This window comes from Branchiostoma belcheri, unplaced genomic scaffold (genome assembly GCF_001625305.1).
Source record: "Branchiostoma belcheri isolate BF01 breed outbred unplaced genomic scaffold, Haploidv18h27 scaffold9, whole genome shotgun sequence".
NCBI classification, from domain to species: Eukaryota; Metazoa; Chordata; class Leptocardii; order Amphioxiformes; family Branchiostomatidae; genus Branchiostoma; species Branchiostoma belcheri.
The window spans coordinates 281,334-292,201 of NW_017804575.1; the positions used below are offsets into that span (position 1 = coordinate 281,334).

At 42.4% G+C, this 10,868-nt stretch overlaps 1 protein-coding gene across 1 annotated transcript; it reads right to left on the minus strand.

The window, feature by feature from the left end:
- Positions 1-353: 353 nt before the first annotated feature.
- LOC109487804 (kelch-like protein 20) lies at positions 354-10,684 on the minus strand. The gene is made up of 12 exons (XM_019791879.1): positions 10,386-10,684; positions 9,728-9,942; positions 7,181-7,270; positions 6,288-6,416; positions 6,015-6,097; positions 5,408-5,578; positions 4,689-4,866; positions 3,527-3,688; positions 2,264-2,470; positions 1,752-1,888; positions 1,223-1,362; positions 354-685 (listed from the first exon to the last, which is right to left on the minus strand). Exons 2-12 carry the CDS (start codon positions 9,939-9,941, stop codon positions 460-462), a joined length of 1,737 nt encoding a protein of 578 aa, XP_019647438.1. The 5' UTR covers position 9,942; positions 10,386-10,684; the 3' UTR covers positions 354-459.
- Between the last annotated feature and the right edge of the window lie 184 nt (positions 10,685-10,868).

Consider the following 10,868-nt stretch of genomic DNA (forward strand, 5'->3'; position numbering starts at 1 on the left):
GGGACAGAATATGGTTTGGCGAATAATCTAGTCTTCAAGTTCATTTCTTTACATTTTCGTCTTTTTTCGTTTGATTTTGGCATTCTACGACATTGGTATAGTTTTTATTAATTTTTTTTGTAAGTTATGGTATATCTTTGCTCATTTTGCAACTGTTTTGTACGATTTACAGTATGGTTGAAAACTTTTTTTTTTTTGGAAACGGCCGAAAATTCATGCGCGCGCGGATGTCATCCATATAATCAAATCAACATGGCGTAATGCAGGATGTAAGGACCAAACCTTACAATGTGAACTCTAGCCAGACAGTATTCTGAAGAGAAGCGATAAGAGAAGTACACTAGACTTGGATGGAAAACCAGGGTAGGCAGTTAGATGGACAACAATTTCTTAAGCCTTGTCTTTGGCTAATGGAGAGGACGGACTCAAACTTGACCTGTAACACTGTGTTCTGTGGTTTCAGACCGTCGTGTCGTAACAATCGTGCAGAACGGCCACCCCCGCCACCGCGCGACACGTCCCCATGTTGCCGACGATCTTCCACTCCCCGACGCGGGGGTCGAACATCTCCACGGTGTTGAGGTAGTGCGCTCCATCATGTCCGCCCAGCGCGTACAGGCACTCCCCGAGGACTGCGATCCCTGCACCGCTGCGACACATGTTCATAGGAGCCACGGACGACCATCTAAACAACAACAAAAAGGAAATAAAACTGTCAGTGATGATAAATGCATTTTAGTAGTAATACTTCTGTGTAACTATAACTGCTACTACACTCTATACTTACAATGTATATTTACTTTCATTACTTTAAACTTAGAGAGAGAAGTATTATTTTTGGCTTGTCTGTGTGTCTCTGAAATATCTAATATCAATATCTATCATCATATTCCTAGACCAATATATTTGAACATGTTGAAGAGAAAAGGGTTAAAGCTCTCCTACAGAGGCTGACTAAGGTTGACTTTAATCAAAACCAGAAGTTTTTCTGCTATACCAAGGAAAGCTGCCAGGGGGTCCAAATCTAATTTCATTGATAGTTCAAGACCTAAACACGTACCAAATTTCATCACAATTCATACATAGATTCATACATAGCATTTTGAGTTATGCTGCTAAACCATAAAGTTAACTTACATCCAAACACACACACACAAACACTAGGATGATACTGGTAATGAGGAATTTCAATTAATTATACCCTAATTATAAGGTCACTGACCTGTCCTCTGCTGCGTAGTATCGCTCCAGGGTACTGAGGTTAGACTTGCCGTCGTAACCTCCCATGGCGTACAGTTTCCCGCTCAGGGTGGCCACGCCAACACCGCCGCGCCTGGCACTCATACTGGCTGTCATAGACCACTGGCAAGGGTAACAAGACTGGTCACAGATCTTTACAAACAGTTTATACCTTTTCCAGTTATTCTGTTTCACAAATCTTTCCCAATCCCAAAATTAATCTGCTAATGTTAGAAAGTTGTTTACCACAATAATTTATTATAGTTTTTAAAACATAAAAAATTCTTAAAACATACAGCCTTTAAATATGCTTGTAAGGCATCGTATTTTGGCACCTACACCTCCTGAATGGCACTTATTTGCAATGGAGTGGGTTGATTTGCACAGAAATGACCAGAAAATCTAATTTTTGTATCGTCCTATGTTACATAATGCAGCATTGACATCTGTACAGATATAACAATAACGTATAACAACCTGCAGTAGGGGAAGAACATGATATAAATTCACACCTGGCTGGTTTCAGGGTCATATCTTTCCACGCTCTTCAGGTACGACGTGCCATCATGGCCGCCCACCGCATACATCTGACCCTCTAGAACCCCGACTGCCACATGTCGACGCTTACAATGCATTGGAGCTGCATAACCTGGCAAGGACAAAAATGTGACAAATGTTAAATTGATGATTCAAAAGGGTTGGTCCACAAAACTATTACTTACTCTTGATTAACAAGGTGACAGAAAAGCTCTCCAGGACATTCTTTGCATGAGTTTTGCATGAGTGAAGTGAAGAATTTCATATTTCATTCTCAAGGGCACAAGTTCAGGGCTTGTCAGGGATTTGAACACAGAATCTCTAGATTTCAGCTAAAAAAAAATCTGCTGACATGTGTCAGGCCAAGCAATGCAAAGAAAAAACAAACAAACTATCAATTCCAATAATCTAATGCATTACGAGAATAGGAGATGGTGTTGAGTATATCTGCATGTATGTCCTGGTTAAGCTGAATCTGAAGACTTACGCCAATGGTCAGATTTGGGGTCGTAAACCTCCACACAGTCCAGCACGGCGGATCCGTCGTACCCTCCCACAGCGTACAACAGTCCTCCCATCACCCCCACCGCCACGTATCTCCTGGCCGTGGACATGGGCGCCACGTACTTCCACCTGCGCTCGCTCGGGTTGTAACATTCCACCGTGTTCAGGTACTGGCTACCGTCATGGCCACCTGGAAACAAACAGAAAAACAGAAATAAACAAAAATCTGGGGATGTTGAAATAGTGCAAGCATTTCTGCATACAGCTTGGTTATGTTTTTCTTATACATTTTGTATTCTACTGTGTAAGCTTGTACACAAGGTAGAAAGTCCAAACACTTGTATGCAAAAATCAAAATGAGTATCACAAAATATAACGTATCTGCAACAGGACCTCTTCTACGTGGTGAACTGACTATCACCAACTATTAGATGTGATAGGACCTCTCCTTGGTACTGAACTGACTATCAACAACTATTACATGTGATAGGATCTCTCCTTGGTACTGAACTGACTATCAACAACTATTGCATGTGAGAGGACCTTTCCTTGGTGCTGAACTGACTATCAACAACTATTGCATGTGAGAGGACCTTTCCTTGGTGCTGAACTGACTATCAACAACTATTGCATGTGAGAGGACCTTTCCTTGGTACTGAACTGACTATCACCAACTATTGCATGTGACGGGACCTTTCCTTGGTGCCGAAATCACTATCACCAACTACTACAAGAGACAGGACCTCTCCTTGGTGCTGAACTCACTATAACCAACTACTACAAGAGACATGACCTCTCCTTGGTGCTGAACTGACTATCACCAACTATAACATGTGACAGGACCTCTCCTTGGTGCTGAACTATCACCAACTATTACATGTGACAGGATCCCTCCTTGGTACTGAACTGACTATCAACAACTATTACATGTGACAGGACCTCTCCTTGGTGCTGAACTGACTATCACCAACTATTAAATGTGACAGGACCTCTCCTTGGTACTGAACTCACTATCAACAACTATTACATGTGACAGGACCTCTCCTTGGTACTGAACTCACTATCAACAACTATTACATGTGACAGGACCTCTCCTTGGTGCTGAAATCACTATCAACAACTTTTGACTTCTCTGCGGTGCTAAACTAATTTTCACTCACTATATCACAGCTGTGACAGGACCTCTCCTTGATACTGAAAAATGTGTGTTCAAGTTAACCTCTAACCTCTAACCCTTGACCCTTACCGACAGCGTAGACATGTCCGTCCAGCACGGCGACCCCGACCCCGCTGCGCGGTGTGTTCATGCTGGCCACGATGCTGACCTTCCCGGAGCTGAGGTCAAAACGTTCAACACTGCTGAGTGAGTGACCGGTGGTGTCCATCCCTCCACAGCAGTAGATTACACCTGCAAAACAAATAATAAGTCAAAGTCAGAGATGAAAATACAGCTTGAATATGCAGGTAAGCACAGGTAAAATTGGAGCTGTGCTGGGATTTCTGATGTCTACCTGTATCTAACCTGCACTGGTCCATGTACTGGGTATATGCAGGTTAGTGCAGGTAAAATTGGAGCTGTGCTGGGATTTCTGATGTCTACAACAAATCTGTGACAGATCCTCTCCTTAGTGCTGAACTGAATATCACTAACTGTAACATATCAGAAGTGATGAGCTTCACTCATGCGGCTATGCAAAGACTTTCAGATCAGAGGGAAGACACAGTCTCAGTTTGTCTCGTGTCAGAAGAAGTAGAGTAGCTTTAGTATCTGGTGGTTTAGGAGAAAGGTTAGGCATTGGAAGCAGAGCAGAGGCAACTGTGGCGGAGGTACATTGTAGGATAGAGACCTCCACCCTGCCTTCCTGCCACCCAGAGGCATCTCAGATGTACAGGGATGAAACACCAGAGTCTGACTGTCTCTATACACGGGGTATTCGGTATCGCCTGAGATATCAGCCCGACCGCGGGTCGGATCACCCGACGGCCGCAGGCTCGCAGGAGGGCCGAGACAGAGGCAATGCAAAATACACCGTGTTGTATTTTATTTATGTCATACCCACCCAAGAAAATGTGCCTTTCAATGCAAGATGAGCCAAAAGTTGGTTCCCCTAAACCCTCAAATGCAACAACATCAGTTCCAACGTTCGGATTCCGTATTCAAATTTTTGAAAGCGATGCACACGGTTAGGGCCGTACCGTAAAGTACGGCCCGGTCTGGAATCCGTTATCGAACGTTATCGCGGCCCGGGTATGATATAAAACATGTTATCTTCTAGCAGGTTAGTGTCAACCTGAATGACCTCAGTTTTCAGGGAGAATACCCGACCCCCTACTGTGGTCATATCTTTGGAACTCAATACATGACAGATGTTGTCCTATCAATTCTGATGATTTCCACCTGTACTGACCTACACAGGAGCGTCTGGGCCTGATGCGGTCCCGTTTGATGCGTCCCCGCCTGTCCGGCAGCATATGGTAGTTCTTTGCTTCATCCAGCAGGTCTCTGCAGGCCAGGTCCTGTTTAATCAGGTCCTCATGTTCCACTGTGTCCACCAGGAAGTGAGGAGACAACAGTGGCAGGCGAACCTACAGCGAAACATTCAGAAAAGTTCTATGATCTTTTAAAGAGGTTTTTCCATTTACTAACATTTGTGGAAGGATTGACATAACATGCGACTATCACCTTTTCAAGACGTCAACCCTGAGACCAGAGTGTACGGTTTGCACCACTTGCTCCAGGAATTTGACGGACCCTTGCTCTTTTCGATAAGTTTGGTGGGTTCTTTAACATGCTAGAGGTGTGTCTTTACGTCCTATCCAATTGCAAGAGGACATCCCAACTCAAAGCTAGATGCTCATTTTACCTGAGTCGAATGAACAAATAGTGTAAATTGAGTCAACAACCCTAATCACAAGACCATCTTGCCACCTTGTATGTATGTATACAGTACTACAGCAGGCAAGCATACAAAGCATAACAAGTCTTTACCAATTTGAGTGGTGTTTGCAGTTCTCGCAGTCACGATATGCCAATGAGACGATTGCATATTCCTCCGTAGACATGCAGTTCTTTCAAGTGTATATAGGAGGCGCCTTTGTACAGTAATAAAGTATGATATGCCTTTACCTGTTTGAGAAGTTCTGCTATGTGGTGTTTGCGGTTTTCCCGGTCGTGATACGCCCAGGAGATGATGGCGTTAAAAACCTCCTCCTCGTTGGACACGTGCAGGTCCTCAGAGCCGATGAGCTCCGCAAGCTGCGCCTTGGGCAGCATCAGAAACTCCTCCTCTTCTATTACCTGTGGAAGGAAGGAGTGAAGGAATAAGGTCAAGAAGAAATGACGGAAGGGATATGTGAAAAAAGAGATGCACCATGGTAGCATCAAGAACTTCTCATGCATCATGGATGGAAGGAAAGAATGAACGGATAGATGAAGGAGAGATGGAATGAAGGGAGGGGGAAGGAAGGAAGGAAGGAGGGAAGGAAAGAAGGAGGGGAGGAAGGAAGGAAGAAAGCAAGAAAGGAAGGAAGAAAGCAAGAAAGGAAGGAAAGATGGAAGGAAGGAAGGGAAGAAGGAAGGAAAGGAAGAAGGAAGGAAGGATAAAAATTGTCATCTATTTGAAGGTAAAATTTTATTTTACATACCAGATAAAGCTAATTACATTGCAATATACAAATTTCCTTGTATAATGTCATAAAAATATTGATGATAAATTTCCGGTTGTCTTACCCACCTGTGTGAAATGGCGCTGGGCAAACTGTTCTGACGCTGCCAGCAGGTCATGGCAGGTGTGGGCATCCGCAAAGTTCCTGATTCCTGTAGGAAAACAGGCAACCATTTCATTATGATACTTCATATTTTAAAAAAAAAGGATTCAAAGAGAAGATCGTACACTCCTTTTTTAGCTTCAAATCTAGCTGAGGATTGGAGTCATCAGCCATTCAAGACATGTACCTACAAATACAGTAACTGTTGCATTTTTAAGAAGTTGGTATAAGACACCTACCAAGACAGTTGGCAGGGTGGAGCTGTTTCTTTAAGAAGGTAGAGCAGGACTGTTGTACATCAGGCAGCTGTAGGAGTGAGGCTGCATAAAGAAGACCTTGTACTGTGTCCACATGGATCTCCAGACGGCCTGTGTGTTACACAGAAACATTGGTCCTGTTTTATTATGATGTCCTTGCTGCTTGGGTTTGGTTTGGAATTCTTTAGCAATCTGACCTAGATGACTGAAAAGGACTGAGCCATTCACTATGATTCAGTCAAATATTTTGGTGAAAAGTTTCATTGTGACATGAAATTTGGTGAGTGTATATGTCAGGGCTCGAAATACCACATATATGCAGGTAAGTGATGGTAAAATTGGAGTTGTGCAGGTATTTCTGAAGTCTACCTGCACCTAGCCTGCACTGGTCCATGTACTGGGTATATGCAGGTTAGTGCAGGTAAAATTGGAGCTGTGCAGGTATTTCTGATGTCTACCTGCACCTAAACGTACACTGATCCATGTACTGGGTATATGCAGGTTAGTGCAGGTAAAATTGGAGCTGTGATGGTATTTCTAATGTCTACCTCCACCTAACCTGCACTGGTTCATGTACTGGGTTTATCTACAAATGTAGGTGTATGTGGACTTTTATTTGCTGGACTGACTGTTACCACCTATGAAGTCAATGCAAGGAATAATAGCAAATGACAGTTTTTACTGTGATCCATACTTCCTAAATTGGTGCCAGTAAAACTTGTCTAGTGCAGGACATACCGGTAATTTTCAATGTTACAGAAAAAAAGTATCTCGAGCTCTGCATGTACACAATGTATTACTTTGGAAAGCTGAAATAAAGTTTGGTTTTGATACATCAGTAGTGACTATACACAGTATACTTGAGTGTTCCTGACCTGTGTAAGCGTACTCAATGAGAAGTTCCAGACTGCGGGGGTCAACGGCCTTCATGGTAATGGCACCCTGGGAAGCCTCCGCCAGGTCACCTGGGGTCATATGGAAATGATTGAGTTTGAAATATTGAAAGAAGCATTAACAAGCAACTCTATTGTGTCTATTGTACTATAAGTGTGTGATAGTTTAAAAATTTTAACCATCAACTTGCAATGCTAGCCATTTGAACCAAATTTGTACTGGTTAGGGGATTAGGCAGCAGGAAGAAGGTTAATTAAGTCCACACCAATATATGGGGGTGCGCATGCCATTTTCTGTAGAGCGTAATCGGACCGCTCTAATTCAACGTAGAGCGTAATTGGTGTATTTTGCGTAGATCTCAAGCATATTTGCAGTTTTAATTCCACGTAATGCGTTGTAGCCACTTGGAAGTAAAGCGTAATCGAAAGCTCTCAAAATTTAGAGTAGAGCATTGTTGGGACCCCCATGCAGACCCCCATATATGTTCTGGGCTCCCAAATATTTAGAAAAAGGTGGCGACAAAACCAGCAAGAAGTTTGCAATGAAGAGAAAGAAGTCAGGAATTTCTGACTTTTGAGTAGTATGGAATCCTTGGCTTCCACATGACTTAAGTCAAGTCTGCCTACTAATACCTAATAGTAATACTTAAGTTAATGGTAATACACATGTACTTCTAGTATCAGTAACTACAAGATATCAGAGAATGTATAACAACATTTCACCCTGTGGCATTTCAAACAGCTCTATGCAACCACTCAAAAGCAACGGGAGTTGACAAGAAAAGTATGGGTATCATGGAAACGTGACATATATTGTACACACTATCAACCACTTGCATGTCATACATACTTAACTCTCCCACAAGGGACAGATATGACAAAGACAATCTATTTAAGGCTCTCCATTCAATACAGTAAATCTCAAAACGTTTGCAGTGGTTTTACTTTGATGTAATTTACAGACAGCTTTTAGACTAGAGTAGGCATATGTTACATATGTCATTTGTTTGTCCTTTTCCTGTTATTTGCAATTAGCCCTCAGACAAGAATGTGCAATCTCTATCTGATAATATTTTGCACATTTAAGTCATAGTCTTTTGAGAGAAAGACTATGACTTAACTGTGCAAAATCATTAAGAATATAACGGAAGTCATGACTGGGTAACTGTGAAAGTTTAAAGACTTACAGTACCTTAACCTTCGCCCTTCCCTAATACAGATGGCTTACTAGTCTCCCCATGGGACTGTTATGATAGGACAAATATGAGTTGACACAAGTTCTGTTTGTTATGGCAGGCATTCCTACCTCTGAACCAAAATACTGGCCAACACAGATATAATGACCCTGAGTTCCAGTCGCATACCATGTGCAATTGTGGCACTATGATGACTGGTTTATTCATTTATTTATTTATTTCTGTTATATGGTAGCTTAGTGGTGTCACTACTGCCTTGCAGTGGGGCCCTGGGTTAGGGTAGTTGACTCAGAATCTAGTGGTTCTGGGTTCAAGTCCCCAGCAGGTCCTCTGGCAACCCTAGCCTACTTGTGGACAAGAGGGTCAAGAGTTCGAATCCCAGGCTAATGTTTCTCAGCATAGATGCATGCTACTGTAGACAGCCCAAGCTCAATTGAAGAAAGACATGTTACAGCTGTGATATGTTTCAACACTAGCCACAGCTACAGACAGCAAAACAGTGTCTTATCATGAAATAGATTCTGAGATGTAGAACACCACAAGCTGTCTTGGACCTTTCAATGCATAGGGGCAGTGCCCATCTCCATTTTTATACCCCTTAGGCCACACAGGCCACGACAACAAGGGGTTAGTCCACTGGTAGTGATGTATGTTCAACTCCCATATGTATACTTTCTCATCATTAGTTGAGTTTTAAGCAGTGAGGGGTTAAGCTTGAGGGGTTTGAACCTCAAGATTAGAATTACCGTAGGATAAGCCAGTCAACATGTACAGTCCAAAAACAAATTTTCCATAGTATATACTTGTATAGCAGTAGATATTGTGTTTATCTCAAATGGTTATGATTATAGTAAACCAGGCTGTAAATGTTTATAGCTGTATTGGTCAACAGAATGTTACAGTGGTAAACCACAGGATACTCTCTAATTTCACATGAAAATAGCTGCTCTAATTGTTACCAGGTTTTGAATTTCATCGATTTCAAATGGAAACCAGAAATGTTTTAAGGGATTTTGAATGCATGAGGTCTTATTCCTGTGTCATTTTGATGATGCTAAAACAAAAAATTATAATAGCCGAACACATCTGTAGCCAGTGTAGGTGTCACACATTAATAAATGAATGCTGGAAAATATCTGAGAAACTTCAAATCTAAATAAATAAAGAAACAAATTTAGCCACAAGATGTATTCTACAACAGTACACCCCCCCCCCACGATGCAAGTAATAAAAACAGTATAAGACTTGTACACTAATATGCAGTGTAAATAGCTGAAGGAATGAATAATGGAATGAATGAACGATAATGGAATGGAAGGAATGAGAGACATACCTGTGAACATGGCGTAGAAGTAGTTACTGAAGGACGCCAGGACGACCTTATGTGCGTAGAGCGTCTTTCCCTCCACGCTGATCTCCACGTCGCACAGCTGACCGCCGCGCCGTAACGTGTTCATCGTGATCAGCGCCTTGTTGGCGAATCTCTTCTCTGCCTCGTGCACGACAAAGTCCGCCTTCCCCGTCTGCTCGATTTTATCAAAATCCATCCTAGAATAGCGGGAATTAAATGCTGTTAATTCACATCAATTTCACATCAATTCATAGTTTTAGATAAATACCTGTACAACGTAGAACATATGCTGTTAGTCTGTGAATAGTTTCATAAGTCACTGAATACGGTAAAGTCTAAAGAGACACTTTTTAATTGTACCTTAATGTGTGTGTGTGTGTGTGTGTGTTTGTAAAAAGAGTCTCTTTATTATTTAGATTCTGTTGCTAGTCGCTGACTAAATGTAGTGGATGCTACGTACATGTATTTGAAACTTCTGACAGTTTTTTCCAAATCTATCCAGCTGCTTGGGTAACTATTTTCTTGTACAGAAAGACGTCTGTATTACCAGGAAGTACAAGCTAACAAGAAAGCATCATGTTTTGAGCTTACCCACTTTACTTTACTACAGTAACGGTATAATTTGTAGTAGGAAACTAACCTGGATTTGAGCCTGGTCTTTCCGAAGTCCTCTCTCTCTCTCCCCTACCAACAACACACCATGTCTGTCTCTTCTCCCAACTACAGTCTGCTGTAGAGGTCAGAGGTGACTTCCCAAAAGCAGGGGCACATCCTATGTGGGTGTCAGGTTACTCCGCTGGGGATGCCCTGCCAAGGTCTGCACAAGTACAGGGGCTGACAGGAGGGTTAGCTCAAAACAGCTGGAGGGGCACAGCAGGTAGGGGACGTTTAGGGGCTGACAGGTCAGGGATTGTGTGAGCCCGGAATTCTTCTTGTGGCTTACCTGGATGGGAAAATAAAATTACTGGTGAGTCGTCATTCGGATAGACATACATGTACACACAGACATGGAAGAAAAGGCAGACGGGATTCAAGCTCGCACTAAGAGGATTTAAGTTTCACAGCTGAAAGAATTAACGTCATGGAAGTTTCAGATGTTGACAGCTACTGAACATAGTTTTCT